Below are 23,326 nucleotides of genomic sequence, written 5' to 3'. Positions count from 1 at the left end.
ACTAAACTGGGAGGAGTGGTTGATACGCTGGAGGGTAGGGATAGGATACAGAGGGACCTAGACAAATTAGAGGATTGGGCCAAAAGAAATATGATGAGGTTCAACAAGGACAAGTGCAGAGTCCTGCACTTAGGACGGAAGAATCCCATGCACTGCTACAGACTAGGGACCGAATGGCTGGGCAGCAGTTCTGCAGAAAAGGACCTAGGGGTTACGGTGAATGAAAAGCTGAATATGAGTGAACAGTGTGCCCTTGTTGCCAAGAAGGCTAATGGCATTTTGGGTTGTATAAGTAGGGGCATTTCCAGCAGATCGAGGGATGTGATCATTCCCCTCTACTCAGCACTGGTGAGGCCTCATTTGGAGTACTGTGTCCAGTTTTGGGCCCCACACTACAAGAAGGATGTGGATAAATTGGAGAGAGTCCAGCGGAGGGCAACAAAAATGATTAGGGGGCTGGAGCACATGACTTATGAGGAGAGGCTGAGGGAACTGGGATTGTTTAGTCTGCAGAAGAGAAGAATGAGGGGGGATTTGATAGCTGCTTTCAACTACCTGAAAGGGGGTTCCAAAGAGGATGGATCTAGACTGTTCTCAGTGGTAGAAGATGACAGAACAAGGAGTAATGGTCTCAAGTTGCAGAGGGGGAGGTTTAGGTTGGACATTAGGAAAAACTTTTTCACTAGTAGGGTGGTGAAGAACTGGAATGGGTTACCTAGGGAGGTAGTGGAATCTCCTTCCTTAGAGGTTTTTAAGGTCAGGCTTGACAAAGCCCTGGCTGGGATGATTTAGTTGGGTTTGGTCCTGCTTTGAGCAGGGGGTTGGACTAGATGACCTCCTGAGGTCCCTTCCAACCCTGAGATTCTATGATTCTATTTACTTTGTTTTGCTGAGTAGAGACCTTGATGTGACTTTCCATCTGCCTGTCCTAAGTATTTTGCAAATAAACCATTGGTGGAGAAAACAAAAAACTGAGATGGAGAGATCATATAGACTGAATGTTAATTAATTATGTGTTATCAAGCTATCTTAGGCCCTGATCCTACAACTTGATCATAGCAGGGTGGATCTGTGACTTTAGTGGGGCTCTATTTGGGTGTAGGAAGTCACATGCATGATATAATTTGCAAGACCAGTGTGAACTTGCTCTTCCAAAACACTACCAAAAAAGGACTGCTTGGATGCTAGGGTTATAGCAAAAATGGAAAATCATAAAATCATAGGACTGGAAGGGACTTTGACAGGTCATCCAGTCCAGTCCCCTGCACTCATGGCAGGACTAAGTATTATCTAGACCACTGGTCACTAACCGGTAGATCGTGATTGACTGGTCAATCCTGGAGCCTCTGCCAGTCTATAGCAATCTCTGGCCGCTAAAAGTCTGGCGGCACAGCAGGTCTAAGGCAGGCTCTCTGCCTGCCCTGGCCCCACGCCACTCCCAGAAGCGGCTCGCATGTCTCTGCAGCCCCTGGGGGGCTCCGACAGACCTTCCACAGTCATGCCTGCGGGAGGTCCACTGGAGCCGCGGGACCAGCGGACCTCCTGCAGGCATGACTGCGGAGGGTTCGCTGGTCCCGCGGCTTGGGTGGACCTCCCGCAGGCATGACTGCGGAAGGTCCGCCGGAGCCGTCTGCCACGCTCCCAGCGCACCCTTCGCAGGCACGTCTGCAAGAGGTCCCCCAGAGCCGCGGGACCGGCAGCGCACCCCCTGTGGCATGCCGCCCTGCTTGGGGCGGCCAAATTCCTAGAGCCGCCTCTGCTCCCATTTACCGGGAACTGTGGCCAATGGGAGGTATGGCGGTGGCAGCGGGTCTCTGCATGCTACCTGTGTCTAAAAAAAGCAGATAAAGCACAGTATCTGCTAAAGGAAAAGGTATCTATCATGTTGAAGAGTGACAGAAATAGTAGTTTAGGAATATGAGAGAGAGAGAGAGAGAGAGAGAGAGAGATTAAATGAGTCCTTGAAACAGTCAGCAAAAGCTCTCTGTGCTCTGGTTTCCCCATCTGTACCAGGGGGCTAACAATACTGACCTGGGTTGTAATACGCTTTGAGATCTACTGATGAAAAGCACTAAAAAAGTTAGGTATTATTTGCCGTGTTGTAGCTGGTTTGGTCCCAGAATATTAGAGGCAAGGTGTCTCTCAGGTATTATTACTAATGAGCATATTTACATTGAACTTTACAAAACATAGAATAAAACATATTTTTCCTTTATTAAAAAGTGTATCTTGCAGCAACAGAAAATACACTATAGTATTACTATTGTAAAATTATGTGTCTGGCCGAGGATCAGGACCCCACTGTCCTAGGCCCTATACAAACACAGAATAAAAAGACATTCCCTGTCCCAAATAGTTTATATTACTGCAGAATACTTTAGTATTTTTTAAGAAACAAAGGCTGCCCCAAGAAACGGACAGTCTATAATACACATGCAGCGTTAAGCCACACACCACCAATCTTCATGGGATTCCACTGCTCTCACAGCTTGCCCCTTCTTTTACAAAAGAAAAAATATATTTTATTGTCACCAGTTCTAGCCCAAACAGCTTGCCCCCTATAAGGACCTCATGGTTAAGAGGCCACCAGGTGTGACCTGTGGGTCTGTATGTCCCTAGGACCAACTCTGCACACATCAAAAGTGGGAGGCCCTCTGAACCCTAAGTTAATGCCAAGTCTGGGGTCTCTCTGGAAGGTGCAGATCTGCAGCCACATCTCTCCCCTCAGTGGGTGGGAGCTAGCAGATAGCAAGTCTAAAAAATCGGGACGGGGTAGGGGGTAATAGGAGCCTATATAAGAAAAAGCCCCCCAAACTGGGACTGTCCCTATAAAATTGGGACATCTGGTCACCCTAGTGGGAGCACTCCCTCAACATTACGGGGGGGGGGGGGAATTTTAAACAGCTTTCACTCTATGCACACGGCAAATTAGCCTGCCTATGTCAGCAAGACATTTAGAGGCCCCCTCAGCTGCTGTTTTTAAGTCGCCCCTTCAGGCTGATTGTCTCAATACTTTGTCACACACCAGCCCCATAAACTGCCCCGCCGAGCCCAGCTCCCTCGCAGCTGGGGGGGGGGCATCATTTAAGGCAGTTTTGACGCCTTGGGGGGAGGTGTATCAAGGGGGAGTCAGGGCACCCCCTTAGCTGACGCTAGAAGGGTCTGACGCTGCGCCTCCCCCCCGCAGACGGGTCTGGGCGGCTTGGGGAAGCCGTGCCGTGGCGGTGTGAGGAGTACGAGGGACTCTGAGCCGAGCGCTGCCGGCTGCAGAGGCGGGGGTTGGGCTAGCGCGTCCCTGCCCAGCTCGGTTTCCATCCGGGTTGCAGGGAGGAGCCTGGCTCGCAAACCCGAGCATGGTGCCGGCTGCTGGCGCGGGGGACCCTGAGGGCATCGCTGCTCCCGCTGAGGGGAACCCCGGGCTGGGAGCGCCCGTGGCACGGCCGGGCCGTCACCCTGCAGCAGCCCAGGACAAGTTCTTCTTCATCAAAGGTGCAGAGAGCCTGGGGGGTAAAGGCCCCATAGCGAGGGGGGAGGGCGCTGCTGCTGCTGTTGCTGCTCTGCCCAGTCTCCACAAGGCAGGAAGATTCCCCCTTCTCCTAAATCACAGCAATAGTGTGAGAAAGCCCCTTGTCTCCAGGGCAGACAGGCTGTGTCCCAGGATGGGCAGTGGGGCTGGCTAGGGTGCCACTGGCCCCAGCCTTGGCTGTAACAGGAAGGTCACCAGGATGCTGCTGCTTCTCCCCTCCCCAGCTGAGCTGAATTCCCCACTCTTTGCCCCCTTGGAGGATTTATGGGTTGCAGGAGAGGTCATTGCTGCTCTAGCAGGTGCTGTGGCTTCAGACACATCTTGGTACTGACAGCCTCTGTCCACCCACCCCCATCTCTGAAGGGTGGTTCCCCCTGCACTGCTGCCGCCTCAGCCCCAGCCCCCCCATTTAAGCCCCAAAGGGACCATCCCTTTGGGTGGAACCTGCTTCTCCTGCAGCTTGCTCAGAGGGCAGCAAGAGAGTGCAAGCAGGTTTGGAAATGCTTCTGAAGTTACTGCACTTGTCACAAAGCCACCACTCTGTATCTGGCCTCCGCAGAGGAAACCTGCACAACAGCTTCAAAAGATGAGCCTGGGAGCTAAAATTCACACCTTTACTGCAAAATATAGACTGAACAGACACACTGGATTTATGGCTCATTATAACAACAATCTGTTACCCTCATAACCAGCCTATGACTGGAAAGTTGTTAATGGGCCACTGTACCTTGAATGGAGCAAAGAATCCTGTGGCACCTTATAGACTAACAGACGTTTTGGAGCATGAGCTTTCGTGGGTGAATACCCACTTCTCTTGCATCCGACGAAGTGGGTATTCACCCACGAAAGCTCAGGCTCCAAAACGTCTGTTAGTCTATAGGGTGCCACAGGATTCTTTGCTGCTTTTACAGATCCAGACTAACACGGCTACCCCTCTGATACTTGTACCTTGAATGGTCCTTTGAAATATGTGTTAACTATTTATGCTAAATAATCTGTTCCAGCTTATGTTTATCAGTAAAATTTGAGTATATTGCCCAGACCTGAAGAAGAACTCTGTGTAGCTCAAAAGCTTGTCTCTCTCACCAACACAATTGGTCCAATAAAATATATTACCTCACCCACCTTGTCTCTGTGAAGCAACTGAAAGTTGCACTTCCCCTTCTCCCCAAGACCCACAGAAGCCCCTCAACTAGCACCATGCATATGGAAATGGTACTCCAGGCAACAACAGAGACAAAGCTGGAGAACAGCTGCTGAACATGTCTTCAAATATGGGCAGATTTCCAATTGGCAATTTGAACTGATGAGTGCTGCAAGAAGCAGAGTTAAGTCTCCCCCTTGAAGAAATGGTGCTGAAGTGTACAGCCATGGGATACATAGCTCTTGAGAGACCCAGGCTGCTGTGGGGAGATATTGTTCAGAGAGAACTGTAAAGGAGAAGGACCTTACCTGGGAAAGCCTGCAGTCTGCTTGGTTTTATCTGACTTTCCAATAGATGAATGCAGTATAGTTGTAGTTCTGTCATTCCCAGAATATTAGAGAGACAAGGTAGGTGAGGTAATATCTTTTACTGGACCAACTTCTGTTGGTGAGAGACACAAGCTTTTGAACCACACAGACCTGACCAGAAGAAGAGTTCTGAGTGGCTTGAAAGTTTCTCTCTCTCTCAACAACAGAAGTTGCCTCACCCACCTTTCCTATAGATCAGTGGTTTTCAAACTAGGGCCGCCGCTTGTTCAGGGAAAGCCCCTAGTGGGCCGGGCCGGTTTGTTTACCTGCCGCGTCCGCAGGTTTGGCCGATCGCGGGTCCCACTGGCTGCAGTTTGCCGCTCCAGGCCAATGGGGACTGCAGGAAGGGCGGCCAGCACGTCCCTCGGCCCGCACCGCTTCCTGCAGCCCCCATTGGCCTGGAGCGGCGAACCGCAGCCAGTGGGAGCCGCAATTGGCTGAACCTGCGGACGCGGCCAGTAAACAAACTGGCCCGGCCTGCCAGGGGCTTTCCCTGAACAAGTGGTGGCCCTAGTTTGAGAACCACTGCTACAGATGATCAGTCTCTACATGGATTTACGGGCAGCGTGCCCTTTCTCTTCGCCAGGAGTGTGAAGTAGCAAATCAGTTTTAATTTGTTGATATAAACTAATAATTGATTTTTAAAGTACTATATTACAAAACATTCCTCGTCATTCACTAGATTGAGAAAATGAGCAGTTTGACAGCTGTTCCTTTCCCTTAGGCAGCTGCTGATAGATTTGCACTTCTGATTTTTTTTAAAATGCTTGAACATTATTTTTTTCTAGGAAAGAAATTCATTATTTTAATTTCTTAAATTTTGTTGACAGGTGGAATTTTTCTAGGTACTGTTGCTACTGCAGGAATGATCGCTGGTTTTGGTACAACACTTGCTATGGCTAAAAAGAAAAACCCCAACTGGTTCAATAAGGTTTGTCTCTTTTAAAGTACTATACAACCAGGCAAAAGTAAAATTAAAATCTTTGCTTCATAGTATATTATTGCATGCTCATTTTGGCTATACTAATTGTTAAGGGTATAGTAGTTTTATAACCAGGAAGCCTGATTTTGCAAGTCAATGAGTGCAGGAGTTAATTCTAAGTTACGTGTTAGTGTTCCTTACTGCTTAGTGGCAGATCTGGGCTGGTTATAATAAAACCCATAAAAAGTTTATTCAGTCTGCTGTGATCATATTATTATAATCCAATGAAAAATATTAAATAAATGTGTCACAGTTCAGAGCGACTACATCTGTATTCTCCCTCTATAGTCCATCAAGGGCACATACACTAGGCTTCTGGCTCTCCAGCCATTGTCTCTCTTGGGTGGAGACATGCATCTCTCATTTTTCTGACCAGGCTATTTCCAGGCTACACAGCTCCCTAATTATACTATAAATTCACCAGCAAAGTCAGACCGCCTAAGCAGACCTGTTTGCTTTTTCTTCAGAGACTAATAATAATGTTACTGCCCACAGTTGAGCTACCTCACAGCACTTTCTGTGCAAACTTATTTATTCTTAGGGTAAAAGCATTACAGAGAAAACATATTAAAAACAATAAAAGAACCTACATGCACGAGAGATCATCCCAACTCCAATATGGGTTCTGACAGGTGATTAGTCCGTCAGACACCACAAAGGATTCTTACCTATGGTCACAAGTTTATAACAGCCTCAGCACAGAACTAGCACACTTATGAAAAGTTTAGTCCATTCTCATAGTTCAGGGCTCTTTACCTGCTTCTGGAAACTCCAGATCAATCAGTAGACAATGGGTTTTCCTCCCCAGGGCATAGCTTCAAATGCCCTTCCAAGTACCTCCTAGGAAGCCCACTTCACACATACTGTCCTAAACAGTTCTTTGAAGTTCCTAACATTTCCCCAAGATATACATTAGTCAGTATCCTAGAAAAGTTGCATACAGTCCTACAACTACACAGACAATTCTATTTTTAATACAATGGATCCTTAAACTTAACAAGATTTAACTTAACTCAGTACGGTTGATCTGGGATGTTGCAGGAAATTGCCCTCTGTCACAAAATGATTGAAACACAAAGCTGTTAAAACAGTAAATTTGCTGGTTAAAGCCCTGATTCTGCAAACATATGTATACTTTACTCATGTGAGTGGTCCCATTGACAAGTTTAAAGTTAAGCACACACATTTGCAAGATTACAACCTATATGATTATATGAATATCATGTAGATAAATACACTGTCACTGATAAACCTAGTGTGTGAATGATCACTGTTATAAATAAATATGCAGAAACCTCTTTTAGAAGGTTATACAGAGAAAAACATGGACATTCAAACTTAAAATGTTTACTCCATTTTTAACTTGTCCCATGCCATCCAGGTATTACAACACATGGTAAATGTACTGGTCTGTGACTCACATGTATGTAACACTTGCAATAAGATAAATAAAAATTATAGTGTTAGATCATTCAAAGAGTTTCTAAAAGGTATTCAAGTTGAGGACATTTAGTATGTATCATTAATGTAAGTAGGGAATTTTAAAATAAAGATTATGTAAATACATAATATTGACCTAGTACAGGGGTAGGCAACCTATGGCACGCGTGCCGAAGGCGGCATGTGAGCTGATTTTCAGTGGCACTCACACTGCCCGGGTCCTGGCCACCCGTCCGGGGGGACTCTGCATTTTAATTTAATTTTAAATGAAGCTTCTTAAACATTTTTAAAACCTTATTTACTTTACATGCAACAATAGTTTAGTTATATATTTTAGACTTATGAAAAGAGACCTTCTAAAAACATTAAAATGTATGACTGGCATGCGAAACCTTAAATTAGAGTGAATAAATGAAGACTCGGCACACCACTTCCAAAAGGTTGCCGACCCCTGACCTAGTAGAACATCTGTGCCATAAACATTTAGACCTAGAAACCTATAAATATTTTGCATTTTTAACTGCAAGGACAAACCTATGATGGGACTGTATGTGCAAATATATCTAATCTTGGAATAGAACACAACTATTCAAGAAGAGTTTTTCCTTAATCAGTTTTTCATTGAATGAGCATTTGTAAAATAAACACTTAAAATTGATCAAACACTAAACCTACTATAATATCTATTGCACCTAAGAGATACCTCATCCTCTAAATCCTTTTGATCTGACATATAAAATCATATCATTTTATTCATTGTACTTTCCATTAAGTTTATAACAGCATTTATTCTGAACCCTCAAAATCTCTTCTTTTGGAGGAGGGAATATCTGAGATCCATCCATCTTGCAAAACCCTACTTTAGGCTGAGACATATCACTCTGTGGATGTTCCATACTGATCCCATTTCACCTCTAATACTAGAATATCTAGCAAAAAATGCAATCGCCCTCTAATTTCAGGTAGGTGAACAGTAAGATGCAGCGTACACATTTTTTTCTGTGAGTAATGTAATAATTCTTCTAAAGAAACTAATAGAAAATAAAATTATCAAAATCTAGATAATTTTAAATAAGAAAACAAACAGCAGGGTACTTTTAGTAGCAGAAAACCAACAGGGATCAGTTTTTTAACATCCCATCCTCTCCAACAGTGAAAAACATTTATACAGTTTAGCACAGTGGTGGGCAACCTGCGGCCCGTGGGCTGCACGTGGCTCGTCAGGGTAATCCACTGGTGGGCTGCGAGACAGTTGTTTACATTGACCACCCTCAGGCATGGCTGCCCGCAGCTCCCAGTGGCCATGGTTTGCTGTTCCTGGCCAATGGGAGCAGCGAGAAGTGGCGGCCAGCACATCCCTGTGGCCTGCGCCGCTTCCCGCCACTCCCATTGGCCGGTAATGGCGAACCGCAGCCACTGGGAGGTGCGGGCGGCTGTGCCTGCGGGCGGTCAACATCAGCGAAATGTCTCGCAGCCTGCCAACATATTACCCTGACAGGGGCTGCATGTGGCCCACGGGTCACAGGTTGTCCACCACTGGTTTAGCACAATTATTATTCTGTTCAGAAGAGCCTTGTGTTACTAGAATACTGGAAAAGGTGTGATGTAGGTGAGGATTAAGGTACACTGGGTGAGATTTTTTTGGAAAAGCTTGCAGAGTGCCTTCCTGCCTTATACCTGGGCTTTAGCAAGTGCTAAAAGATTTTGATGAATATTAAATTTCACTGGATTTAAAAATAAACAAGCCAGGCTAGTTGTAGAATGTATTTATACATTATTTTGTGGCAATATTGTGTTTTGTATGGCCTATTTAGATTTGAAAATATACAAAGAATTACTTAGTCTAACAGTGCCCAGATTTTTTAACCTTCAAAGCTGTCTGCAAAAGTCATCTTTCTCTCTCAGCTTTTGAGGAGAGGAGGGTTTGAGGGATATAAAGTTATAGTATCAGTTATTATGTTTTGTTTTGTTCTACTTAGAGTGTGAGTATAGTGTCATTGGCTTTTTTATGTGTAATTATTTGTAATTAATGTTGTGACATTCAAGTTTTGCAAGATATGTAGAAACTAAGACAGTTGTCTCATTTTAAATATATTAAGAAGAAAGCACACTGTATAATAATATAATTCCACAAATTATATAAATCCTGTTACAAATAGCACAGTTGGTTTCATTCTGACTGGCTATTATATTTTACCATCTTGCAATGATGTTTTAAAACAACTGTTTCCTGGACATTACATTAACACCATATCAGATCTGTATGCTCTTCACTGGCTAACCTGCCCTACTTAGGGTGACCAGACGTCCCGATTTTATCGGGACTGTCCCGATATTTGTTTGTTTGTCCCGCGTCCCGACCGATGTTCGGTCGGGACACTGGACAAACAAGCAATTTTGCCCTCCGCTCCGGTGCATAGACGGAGCCCGGAGGGGCTTTCACCCCCCACTTCCCCCGACCATCCCCCTCCTTCCCCCATTGGACCCCTCCCCAAATCCCTGCCCTGGACCTGCCCCAACCCCGCCCCTCACTGCCCCATTGGATCCCTCCCCAACTCCCCGCCCTGGCCCCACCTCTTCCCCAAGCACGCGGCATTCCTCCTCCCTCCCAGGTTTGCACACGGGCCATGGCCGGGGCTGGGAGCGCAGCACGGAGGCTGCTCCAGCCCTGCAGCCTGCAGGGTAGCGCAGAGCAGGCAGGGCCTGGGTGGGGGGCGGAGACACGTGTGGGGCAGACACGCTCCTGCCAGGAGGGGCTGGGCCTGGCTGCCTGGTTCGCCCCCTGCCCGGGGGGGGGGGTGTCCCTGAGTTCCCTGCAGCCGGAGCGGGGCTGCCCGGGGCGAGTGTCCCGGGCGGGGCAGAGTGGAGCAGCCTCTGCTGTGGGGCTGGTGCAATGAAGCCCGGGAGCGGCTGGGCCGGGAGCTGCAAGAGGGGTCCGGAGCGTGGCTCGGCTGCGTGGCTCGGCTGCACAGCTCGGGGCCCAGGAGCGAGGGGATGGGGAAGCTGGGAGTGTATTGGGGGTCAGAGCTGAGAGTTGGGTGGAGACGGGGCTGTGCCACTGCCGCCTGGTGGCGGGGGGCGCTCTGGCTTTTTTTTTTTTTGCTCCCCCCCCCCCGCGTCCCGATATTTCATGTTTGTCATCTGGTCACCCTAGCCCTACTACTCAATATGAAATTAATCTAGAGGACATTGAGATGATGCTGAAGAATAGTAGGTAGATTGGACATGGCACCAAATGAAGTGAAGGATTTTCCTTTTCGGTTGAAACCTATATTTGCTGTTAGCCCTGCAACTGAATTAAAACAGTTTATCAGCAAACATCAGTGTCTACCAAGAACTAGAACTTCAGAGAGCATAAAAAGGAAGTGCTGCTTTTTGTCATGCTGACTGTGAGGATAGCCGGTGAACAGTTTCACAAGACTGAGGCTAGACTTTGAAAATGGTATAACTGTTAACAAAAGAATGGCTGAGGACTAGTCACCAAAACAGAAAAGTAGCTCTGTAGTAGCATTATTAATTTCATTTAGAATTGTATATTTAGAGCACTGAACATTATCATTTGTAATAATACAACTTTTAAATGATATTGTACAAAAATAAAAGCATAACCATGAATAACTAGCTTTAAAGTTAAATGCAATCATCATAGATGTAAAATGCATAGTTAAAATGAATAATATTTTTATGCCTACAAAAGTGAGAGACTAACAGCAGGGGTAAGAGCCAGGCATGATGCAGGAAAGGACTGGTGTAAATAAGTAAGTAAGTAAAATCAGTTTATTCATGTCTGATTATTGGTGAAACCATAGCAGAATTTTCATAAGTCTTCTCAATCCATCACTAGCTTTGAGCACTCAGCAGCTGACCTCCCAGTGATCTGCTGGACACCATCTATCCATCTCCTTGCTGGTCATGCCCTACTACAATGACCTGCCGCCATTCCTTACATGATGACTAGGGCCCTACCAAATTCATGGCCATGAAAAACATGTCACAAACCATGAAATCAGGTCTTTTGTGTGCTTTTACCCTATACTATACAGATTTCACTGGGGAGACCAGCGTTTCTCAAATTGGGGTTTCTGACCCAAGAGGAGTTGCAGGGGGCGTCACAAGATTATTTTAGGGGAGTCATAGTAATACCAGCTTAGTTCTGTGCTGACTTCAGAGCTGGGTGGCCGGAGAGCAGCGGTTGGTGGCTGGAGAGTGGTGGCTAGTGGCCTGGGGTCCAGCTCTGAAGGCAGCGCCCCGCCAGCAGCAGCGCAGAAGTAAGGATGGCAACACCATACCTTGCCATCCTTACCTCTGCGCTGCTGCTGGCGGCGGCTCTGCCTTCAGAGATGGGGTCCTGGCCAGCAGCCGCCACTCTCCAGCTGTTCAGCTATGAAGGCAGCACTGCCACCAGCAGCAGTGCAGAAGTAAGAATAGAAGCACTGAAACCTCCCCTACAAAAACTTTGCAACCCTTTCCCCCAATTCCTTTTTGGGGCAGGACCCCTACAGTTACAACACTGAAATTTCAGATTTAAATAGCTGAAATAATGAAATTTATGACTTTTAAAATTCTATGACTGTGAAATTGACCAAAATGGACTGTGAATTTGTAGGACCCTAATGATGACTTTCTCGAGGTGATTTCCATCTCTATGCATGACATGACCACAGTACACAAGTTTGCACCTTTCGATTAGGAAAGTACAAGGCAAGGCCCCAATCCTGAAGATACTTATGTAAATGCTTCGCTTCACTCCCATGAATTGAAATAGGAATCAGTGTAACTACTCATGAGAGTAAAGTTAAGCATGTATGGAGTATCTGCAGGACAAGCTCTGATAATGTACCTTAATTCTGACTTGCAACACCCAAAGGCAGAAACTGCCAATTAAGAGATTTTTAAAAATAAAATCCAGTGCCATTAAATGACAAAACTCGTAATTTCTTTTTCTTGTGATTTAGGCTCCAATCCTACAGAGATTTGTGCATGCGCTTAACTTTACTCACAGTGGGGTCAATCATGCCAGGTGCTGAGAACTCTGGCCCCAATCCAGCAAAGCAGTGAGCATGTGCTTAAATTTAAGCACCTTGAAGGCAGTGGGGCTTCTTTGCAGACATAGAAAGCTGTTCACATGGAGACAATTGCAAGTTTGGGGCCTTTGTCCCCAGGGCTGGTTCCAGGCAGCAGCCGACTAAGCACATGCGCGGGGCGGGGCGGGGCTCGGGTTTTTTTTTTTTTTTTTTTTGCTTCGGCAGGGCGGCACTGGAGGGGTTTTTTTGTTTGTTTGTTTTTGTTTCGGCCAGTTGGTGCTCAGAGGGGGGGGGTGTTTCGGCGGCGCGGCACTCAGGGGGAGTGGGGGCTTGGGCAGCGTGGTGCTCGGGGGGGGCAGAGGCTTGGGCGGCATGGCGCTCAGGAGGAGCAGGGGTGTTACAGCAGGGCAGCGCTCTTTTTTTTTGCTTGGGGTGGCAAAAAAGTTAGTCCCTAATACATTTGGAAAAGGTACCTTCAACTCTAGTGTGTGTGTCCCCCTCACTCCAGTCTACTTCGCTCTCCCTCAATCCCACCCCCAAAAAGTAGAAATTTGGAACATATATTTTGGGAATCAAGTCAGCTAATTCTGTTCCATATTTTCCTGGCCTGTTTTTAAAAATGTTTTAGCAGTTTATTTTTGAATTCAGAGAGGTATTTTCAAACCTTGGAGCTGTGATGAAGAGAAACTAATGTGTACTGACAGTAAGTAAACGTTTGAGTAAAACCCCATTTACTTAAAAGAACAACACATAGCTATTTCTATGTTTTAATTAATTAAACATTTTTTCTATGCCATTGCATTGTGGTCTCAGAAGCGTTTCTCCTAGCAATTCATTCATCACTTCTCTTGAGGATTTAAATAGCTTGCCTGAACATCCTATGACAAAGATTTCTGTAAACACAATTTATTTGGATACTTACTACCCCAGAGGAGTCAGCTTGTGACTGAACTCTCTCGAACGACTGCCAATAAAGCCAGATCAGTTTCTTCCATTACCACTTTTTCTGGTGCAATGAAGCATTTAAATAGAATTCATTTTTGCCAGCCGTTTTCACAAATAATGCTCGTGTCTCCCACTTAAAGATTAGGTGAAGTGGACATTTTTTGTGCATGGTTTTTCATGTTCAAAAGTAGGGAAATTCTCAGATTTTATATTATAATTTGAAATATTTAGATAGGAAAAATGTCAGACAAAAAAGTTATAGAATTTCTAAAAGCAACAGAATCATTGTTATGAGCATTCATTAGTTACTGTACAAAGATCATAGGATATTTATATAAAGGACTTAGTCTGAATAATGAGTTTGTGTCTTTGTGCACATATGTATGCATATACACAATGCATGTATACTTGCATGCCACTCAGATTTTAAACGATGTGCGCCCGTAATTCTAAGGTGAGAACTGAGCCAACAGTGTTTGAGTTGCCGCTAGTTTAATAGCCTTTTGTTAATGGCTTCTACTCTTGAATTAGATTAGGCTATGTAAAGAGCCAGCTTGCTATTGAATATATCCTTTGTGAACATATACTTCAGCTGGATAACCATGCTCAGAACTAAATCTTAGAAATTTAAAAAGTGAATGAAAATGGTTAATGTTTATGATTGTCTCTGGGATTATTTAATTATATAGTTGTTTGATGATTCAAAGTTGAATGAAAAGTTTTTGATCCTATTCCAATGTCCAGTAGATATTGGAAGTGGTGGGCACCCTACATATGCTAAAATAGATAGAAATGCAATGTAGGAGGGCAAATAGCAGGATCTATATTAAAATTTTCAGGAAGATTATTTAAAGATGACCTGCAAAAGGAAAATCAGTGGGTGGGGTGGGGTCAATTTAGATATTTTTTCTGCTGATTTACATTCTGCTGAAATATCAGTAGTGTAAAATCTTGTCTTCTCTGATTTTGCTGGAGGTGACATTGGAGAGCTAAAGAACTGGTGTGGGAGTTTTCTTAATGTTAGGGTAAGGGTAAGGATGTTGATCTTTTAACAATGAGCTCTTTTCTCACAGCTGTTTGGCACATGTTTGAGTTAAACAGGTATTAATGAAAACAAACCAAAACCTAGAATTTTTAAAGTTTGTGACTAAAACTCCCTCTCTCAACTGCTCAGGGTTTATTTTAATTGGTAATTATGAAGACATCATCTTAGTTTATCATATCATCCATCACCATGAAGGGATTTATAAAGCATTCCAGGAAAAACAGGATAGACAAGACAGGAATTTGTAACAAACTGTTTTAGGGAAAAAAATAAAACCACCACATACTTTCAGGTCTTCTGTATATATCATACAATATCATAAACCTAATCTTTTTCCATGACAGGTCACCTTTTAAAAGCAAAAATCCAAGAGCTATAAATGCTTTAAATAAGTTTGGAAATCAAGCTAATCCTGATACTTAGTTTTAACTACATATTTCTCTTTGCTATTCTTTAGAATATCTGAAAAAACGGTTCTTTAAATTCTCTTGCAAATGAATTTTCTCTGTCAGGATTTAAATAATTTTGCAAATGAACCTATGTTTGATTAAATAATTTTGCAAATGAACCTATTGTTTTGCATGTTTACACTTCTAATGACTATTTGTTACCTTCATACAGAAGTTTAATGCTCTTTAAAAATAAAATGGCAATTTTTGTTATACTCCCAGAATTTTACCTACCAACATACTGTTTCCATGGAGAAGGCTTCACCTTGAGAATTCATTTCTTCTGTGTTTAATCAGTTCTTCCAGAATTCTGAGTACAAAACAAAATTGCTGTTAAACAATTTTAAATAGTGTGTGTAGATACTGGTTTACTTTATTGTGCAGGTTTGAATCTTAATATTTCTAGAATAGTTTTCTTTAACCTAAGGGCTAATTTACATACAGCAATATGTTCTTTGTCTTCTGTCCTGCAAGCACTTATGTATGTGCTTAACAGTCAGAGGGAAAACTCATGTATATACATTTAAGCACATAAAAGTGTTTCTAGAATCAGGGCCTGAATGGGAGCATTTTCAGGGTAGCAAACTTTGGCACTTAAGAAGGTTTATCATGACCTTTTTATGTGGTCTGACCAAGAATTTTGCCTCATATTATAGTTAGCATACTAAAGTTTTAAGGGTCCAAGCCTGCAGTCTTTACCTGAACCTGAGTAGTTCCAATGAAGTCAGTCCGAGTTTTACTTTTCCCCAGGGGTGCTCCACCCCCAATCCGACCAAGGTCCCCCCACTCCACCTCACCCTCAAGGCCCCGCCCTCTCCCCGTCTCTTCCCACCCAACTCCGCTGACTCCTCCAAGGCTCCACCCTCATTCTGCCTTTTCCCGCCCCTGCTCTGCTCCCTCCCTGAGGCCCCTGCCTGCTGCTGGCTGCTCTACACCCTCCCCCAAGTCCCTCCATGAGACGCCAAAGAGCTGTGGCTAGTGGGTGCTGAGCACCCACTATTTTTTTCCATGGGTGCTCCAGCCCCAGAGTACCCAGGGAGTTGGTTCCTATGGTTACCAGATTGCAGTGGTATCTGGTTTACTGCAGTTATATTTTGTAGGTTACACATATTCTACAGGAATTGAGTACACTTAATCAAATATCACAGTGTGATAACTGTAGGTAAATGTTGACTGTTAAGTATAAACCGTACTGTGTACTTCTATATTAGTAATAGTACATTAATATTAGGACAGCACCCAAAGGCCTCAAATCACAACTGGGAACCTGTTTGGCTCAGCATGAAATGATTTTTCCAAAGAAAGATTTCTGTGTTATTAGGTTTGTCAACCCTGATGTATCGGAATTTTGACAAATGGTAAAAATGACTCAGCATGAACAGTACGGAGGCTGAACAGGATTCTACATTTGCCTGTCAATGGATTTTTGGAGAAATGAGATGCAAGCAGTTCCAGACAACATTAGTTGGTTTTTTTTTTTTTGTTTGTTTTTTAAAAGCCCGTTTTCAGAACTCCTTCAGGTGATGCTCCTCTCCCCCCATCCTCACATTAGTCCCTCTCTTTCTGAGGTACCTGCTCCATATGGGGCTGAAGGTCATCAGGGCCCTGCTGTTTCTCCAGCTTTGTCTGCTGTTACCCAGGGGGCCAGTGTAGAGGTCTGCAGATATCCTGTGCAAGAGGGTATCAAGTCCAGAGATGAGTTTTAGAGCATTATTACACACTGACTCCTAGTGATCTGGGGCTGTGAAGGTGTTTCTGGGCCCTTCTGTTTTTCCTGATTCCTACTCAGTTACTGCATCTTCTGCCCCCAACCAGTCAGTCAGTCAGTCATTGATCCCCACATGGCAGCTGACATTAGGGTTCTTGAGATAGCAAGTGTGCTACCCACATGTGCTATTGACAACTGCTAGGACTGCTGCTGAGTCTCCTTCCTGGAGGATTAAGAGCAACTCATCCTGAGGAATTTTGTGGAGAGTTTCAGCCCAACTCTGTGGGAATTTGGGGGGACAGGAAGGGATTCAACTAACCCCCTTGCTCTACTCTCTGGTGCTACTGTCAAATCCTGTTGAGTCTTTAGTTCAATAGTAGAGTTTGCTAAAGAGACAAATGCCTAGAGCTAATTTTTTTCTTAGCTTAGATATTTTAAAATCCTTGTGTTACTGAATCTTGACCTTGTTATCTTGTTTCTAGGGTATTACTGCCACAGCTGCATTACCAGAGAATGGTTCATCGCTGGCCTTACGAGCCTTGGGGTGGGGTTCGCTGTATGCCTGGTGTGGAGTTGGGCTGATCAGTTTTGCCATCTGGAAGGCTTTGGGAGTTCACAGTGTGAGTACCACACATCATTTCCTCACAAATTGTGATCTAGGTGTGAAATGTCTTTCGTGGGTCCGCCATACCACTTGAGCCCTATGGAGTGCCATCTGCAGGGGTGTATGCTAAGGGAGAATGGCTGCTCAGCCTCTGTGCACCAGAAAGCGGGGGCTTCATATTAGCCACAAATAGGCTGTTTTGGAAGGGGCTGTTGTGGGTGACATGGGAGAGGAACTATTTATATCATACTTATATGAACCAGTATTCCAGAGCTTTTACATAGGGCCACTATTCCAGTAAGACTAGAATAGTAGCCACAATTTTTCTCTGTGTTAGGGGGTGTGAATTCCAAACTATCCCTTGCTTAGCTCTCCATAGAGTCTGAGTTTTGCCTTTAGCACCATCTGTTTATTTTCAGCACCCTTCAGGCATGAGATGTCCAAGTTTTGCATTAGTACTTCAGCAACTTAAGAGCCATCTGTTTTTCTTTCAGATCTCAATTTCCTCACTGGTGTGTTTCTGTAGAGAGTAAGGGGACAGTGGATGATGGTTTCATATGAAATAGGAGGGGGAATCTTGTGATGTCATCAGTCAGGGCCAAGGAGCTAGGGAAACATCCTTATACCACAAGGAGTTCAAGCTATCTTCAGCACAGAGGTGTTTATGCTCCAGTGCCACATAGTATTGAATATGAACAGTAAAGATCATAAAAGCATTTCATTTGGTCCCTGGTAGTGGGACATGCCATCAGGGCTCCCTGTGACTGCAGGTTTGGTGGAGCTGTCTGCTTCCCAAGCTGAAATGTTAATGAATAGATCATTTTTTGGCTTCTTTAACAAACTAAATAAATCTCCATAGCCTGCAAGAACTTCCCGCTTAGTTCCCAAAATGAAAAAAACAAAAACATACTCCAGCCTGACATTTTCCTTATTAAGCAACACCCCTATCTCCACTCCTTCCTCTGGTCCCACTGTGAATTACCTCATACTACTACTAGTAAGTCATGTGTGTCATAGCCCTACTTCCCCTGGCATTTTTCCTAGAAGAACATTTGGCCGCAACATATAGTGTTCCACACTCCCACACCCACACCCACACCCACACCCTTCTTAATAGGAACAAGTGAAGGGAGGCAGAGCCTTCAGTTAGAACATGAGACAAATGCAAAGCAATTTTTTTAAAACTCAAACACTTTATCAGGCTGCAGTGGGGTACATTGGGGGAAAGAGGATAGGGACACCCAATTATCTCCTTTACATGCTGAGCTCCAGCACGTCACTCAGCAGCCAAAATGGTGCTTTCCACAGTATATTGCTGATTCTTATTTCCATTCAGTGAAAGCACTTCTGGCAGTGCCAAAGGATGGCGGGCTTTGTCTCTAGTCAGTAATTTCTGATAATTCTGTTTTATTGAGCTGAGTTTGTATTTCCCTGACAAGTACAGATCTACGCTGACACTGGCCTAATAGCCAACCTACCCACCACTGATGTATATTGTTCTGTTAGCTTTTTTAACTCTTCAGATCTTAGAGAAATTGGCATATCCCATATCTGATAATGTGAATTAGCACAGATTATTGGGTGGGTCTCATCCACATGCTCAGGGTCTGACTGATCATCAGGGGGTCATGAAGGAATTTTCCCCCAGGTCAGATTTGCAGAGACCCTAGGGGTTTTTTGCCTTCCTCTGCAGCAAGGGGCATGGGTCACTTGCTGGTTTGAACTAGAGCAAATGGTTGATTCTCTGTAACATGAAGTCTTTAAATCAAGATTTGAAGACTTCAGTAACTCAGCCAGAGGTTATGGGCCTACAAGAGGAGTGAGTGGGTGAGGTTCTGTGACCTGCAATATGTAGGAGATCAGACTAGATGATCATGGCTGTGCCTTCCTGCATTAAAGTCTGAGTCTTTTGCACAATCAAAAATTGCTATTTTATACTAGCCCCTGTCATGTATTTGTTTCTCCTCTCCTGATCTTATCATGCACCTACTGAACTGTAAATGTTTAAAGTATCTACAGGTACAAAACCCAAAGTATACTGTAAATGAAAAGTTTTCTAACTGAACAAAGAATTTCCTCTGAATACAAGTAGTATTTGTATTGTTGCTGGTGGTTTTTTGGCCAGCCCTTTAACATAATACACAGAAGCAAGGTTGAATATCAAAATAGCATCATCTAGAGTTTAGAAATTAGTTTCCAGAAATAGCTCCCAAGTGTTCCAAGAAACTCACATTGTAACACTGTTATCATTCTCTTAGTTCTAGTTTTGCATGTGTTAGACATAATCATTTTGACCAGGAGTTGCTGATATATTTTTGTTTCCCTGTATCCAGGGAAACAAGTGCAAGCTTTTTTGAAAGTTAGCAATTGCTATCATGTGAGCAGAGATACAGACCTACAAACTTGTCTGTTAAAAATATGTTAGCTTGTTTAACATATAATTGTGGAATGATGAAGTACCAGGCAAAAATCAACTTTAATAGAAATACTATGAAAAACCTCTGCTTGTGTCCTTAAAACTTTAGAGAAAAATGTGTGTAGTTGGAAATGTTTTAAACTTTTCTTAAACGTTGAAATGACAAACACTTAAATGTTGAAATGACAGACTTTCAACTATGCTAGTTAAATGCAAAACTCCTAATATAATTCCTAATATCATTGTCAATGGTAAAATGCTTTATATGCCAACCTGAAATCTAAGGACCTTGCTAAACTAATTACTAATACAAAAAGCCATTTCAGTATAGAATATTTCTAATAATGGGGAATTAATTAAATTGCATGATCAAACTCCTCCCTTAACCAATTCAGGAAGACAAGAATTATCATACTAGCTTGCTTCTTGCTTGCATATATAAACCTGCCCCTGGAAATTTCCACCACTTGCATCTGAAGAAGTGGGTATTCACCCACGAAAGCTCATGCTGCAAAACGTCTGTTAGTCTATAAGGTGCCACAGGATTCTTTGTTGCTGTCTACTAACAGTTACTTTTAGGAGTGAACTTAACGTTCCTTTGCACATAAAACTATTAAAGCTACAATCACAATTATAGTTTGTACCCCGGAGGTCAACATTTTCAAATCTGGGTGCCTAAGGTTAGATTCCTACATGCATACTTAGGCACCTAAATAAAAATGTACCTTCAGCTCCCATTGGCTTCAGTAGTAACTGTGACACTCAGACGTTAAGACTTATGGACTGCATTGATCTGGCCTTGATAGCAATGTACCTGCCATAAAACTATTCTAATTCTTTCGTGCAAAAATATGTGGAGGGAAGTGGTGAGCATCTCATGCAACTTGTCTACCACATGCCTGGAAGTAAAGTGCTGCAGCGGGACTGGGATCCCCCAGGTCCCGCAGGACCTGCTGCCACAATAGCAGGAGCAGTATAAAAATGCAACAAACAATGCGGGAGTGGGTATTGCATGGCAGGATGGGTGTGTCATTAAAAAAAAAAACCTACCTCGTGCGGGGCTGTACCTGGAAGTATAAAATTAAAAACAAAGTAGGATGTTACAATATTTAAGAACTATTTAAGGGTTAACAGAGGTGGATGAAGGAAAGGAGACTCAGTGATAGTCTTTTATAAGAGCAGAGAAACTTGAGTTGTCCTGACAGAATTAGTATAATTAAGGGTAGAAATGATGCCAGCAGTTATTGTGATCTATTATAGTGCACAACTATGAAGGCAGAGGCATTTATTAGACTGGGTTGTTATATTTAATTGTCAAACATCCAGGTTGCACTTACTTCCATGCAAAACAAAATCTTCCCTAGGAGACTTTAGAAGAGCAAAAGCACACTTCTAAGGATAATGCCATCTAACCACAGAATTGGAGAGCGCATCGCTGATGTATTTGCATTGTGTATTGCACCACAGCTACATCTGGTGGCAGGAGATAAAACAAGCACACTTAAAATGACATTTCACAAACATTTTAGTTTTACTTGCTGAGATTCTTTTTGTATGTTTACACAAAGACATTTCACTAGGGTGACCAGACAGCAAGTGTGAAAAATCGGGACGGGAAGGGGGGGTAATAGGAGCCTATATAAAAAAAAGCCCCGAATAGCAGGACTGTCCCTATAAAATCAGGACATCTGGTCACCCTACATTTCACACAGATTGACCTTTAGTATTTGTGGGTTTTAGTGATTTATTTTATCAAGTATTGTAGTAATGGTAGGATAGTACTAGTATTGACAAGTGGTCTGTATTCCTTGAATAACTGCCAAAGAAACTTGATCGTCACTTTCAGCATCTCTGCTAGTTCAGTACTGTTTCTTCTGTACATGTTGCCAGATGTATTGAATTTGTGTGATGGGTACAAGGTGTCTGTTATGGTCAGGTTTATGATAATTTAATGCATTGCATCACCTACAGAAAGTCAGAATTTAAATTAATGAAAAATCTAGCACATTTATTTCTACTGTATTTTATACTATAACTTTTCCAATAATTTGTTTTCATTAATGTGTTCATGTGGTTCAGAAGCAGCTGCAAAGCATTTGTGGTGATGTTTATTCACTGGCTTCAAAACAATTAAAGCCAGCAACTATTCTGGATGTTATATCCTTAAGCCTCCAATAACAAGACTGTATACCACTGCAACTTGTGCCTGCTGTAGGAGCAACCATAGAATAGTTATTGTCTGTTTCTAATATTGCAACTGTATGCTGGTGCCCTAGTCACCAGCTGGGGACAGACAGTCAGCCATGCCCATCTTAGGTTTTTGTCCCTTTCTTTAGGGCTATGTTTATTGTCTTCACAAAGAAAGAAAAAGTGTGTGCAAAGTATCAAACAGGCTGATTGGGAGTTCAAACTGGGATCCCCTGGCCTCCAGTAGTTACCAGCTAGGACCCTTTCCAACCCTTGGAGCCTCCACAGGGCTTGCCTGCCTGCAGTCTCCTGCTCTGGTTACCAGAGTGTATCTTCTCTCCTGGTTCCCTGCCCCAGTCTTCCATGGAGCTCTCCTTTGTATTATCTAGCTGAGAGTGTGGGCCAATCACGAGGTGCTGACCTGGGCTGCCTTCCATATAGTGATTCAAAAGAAGAGAAGCCCATAGAAGACTGCGGGACTTCTCTGATCGCAAACCACAGATAGGGTAACATCTTATCCAAGTTCTGGGACACAATTACAAATTTTCATAGCATTCTTTTTAATGTGCAGTTAAATCTTTCTATCAATCCATCTGTTTGCAGGGGGTAGAAAGAGGTTCTTACTGAGTGGACCTATGGGCCTCCTGCATTAGCAATAATGTGAAGGCCATGCCCCAATGTGTCAGGATGATTCTTAGGCTCCCTACCCAGGAGAATACTTTCAGTAACTGTTGCCTGTGTGGTTGCAGAGCGCAAGGCCACGACCTCCAGGTACTGGGTGGTGTACTCTCCAATTACTAAAATAAAATCAACATTCACTTGAACTCGGTTCTAGGAGTCCTACAAGGCCTATCCCAACCCACTCAAATGGGGTGCCTATAGGGGGTCCCCTATGAGCCAGTCTGTGGCCCACTAATTGGAATTCTGGGCAGGATGCATAATAATCCTTGATATCTTGGTAAATGCCCCACCAAAAGAACCAGGCCAGTATCCTTTCCCTGGTTTTGTCCACCCTCCCAAGGGGCTGGCTCAAGGTATATCATAAGCTAGTTTTAATATCTGGTTCTGGTAGGGCCTGGGAACTAGGCTCTACGGGCTCTAGTCTGTTTGTCTTGGGTCACCTTTATCAGGCGATCCCGCTCTAGTTCAAAAAGAGAGTCCTGAACAGGGCCAACCAGTACCCCATTTGCCCTAGTTGGTCACCATATAACAGTCTGAACACAGTATTCTCCCTCTGTCTCTGAATTAACTTTTTTCCCTGGTTCAAGCCTGGCAGGTCTTCCCCTGCAATTTGGGTCTGCCTTTTTTGGTAGGTGAACCCCAGGGGAGCCCAAATTACAGGGCACTCCAGGGCCCTTCCCTAATCTCTTCCCCTTGGGCTCTGAGGGCTTCCCTTCTGGCTTGACGCTGTTCCCAGTGTGACTTGGGCCTTAGCTCAAACAGCATAGGGTCAGAAAAGGGGAGGACTTCCTCTAGACTGTAGTCCCA

General features: G+C 43.9%; 1 protein-coding gene and 1 long non-coding RNA gene across 3 annotated transcripts in view; one reads left to right on the top strand and one right to left on the bottom strand.

Moving 5' to 3' along the window:
* Window positions 1-3,328: 3,328 nt before the first annotated feature.
* TMEM242 (transmembrane protein 242) overlaps window positions 3,329-23,326 on the top strand; it is a 59,973-nt gene continuing 39,975 nt past the window's right edge. For both annotated transcript variants that reach the window (XM_045008664.1, XM_045008663.1), the window contains exons 1-3: window positions 3,329-3,489; window positions 5,869-5,969; window positions 17,114-17,251. In XM_045008664.1, coding sequence (XP_044864599.1) covers window positions 3,354-3,489; window positions 5,869-5,969; window positions 17,114-17,251 — 375 coding nt within the window. In that variant the 5' untranslated portion in view covers window positions 3,329-3,353. The remainder of the gene's footprint in view (window positions 3,490-5,868; window positions 5,970-17,113; window positions 17,252-23,326) is intronic.
* On the bottom strand, window positions 6,719-16,808 carry LOC123365781. The gene is made up of 3 exons (XR_006577750.1): window positions 16,496-16,808; window positions 15,158-15,233; window positions 6,719-7,099 (listed from the first exon to the last, which is right to left on the bottom strand). It is a non-coding gene; the product is annotated as an uncharacterized LOC123365781 (long non-coding RNA).

This window comes from Mauremys mutica, chromosome 3, assembly GCF_020497125.1.
Source record: "Mauremys mutica isolate MM-2020 ecotype Southern chromosome 3, ASM2049712v1, whole genome shotgun sequence".
NCBI classification, from domain to species: Eukaryota; Metazoa; Chordata; order Testudines; family Geoemydidae; genus Mauremys; species Mauremys mutica.
The sequence above is the reverse complement of the archived record's forward strand: the minus strand, read 5'-3'. Positions and strand labels throughout refer to the sequence as shown.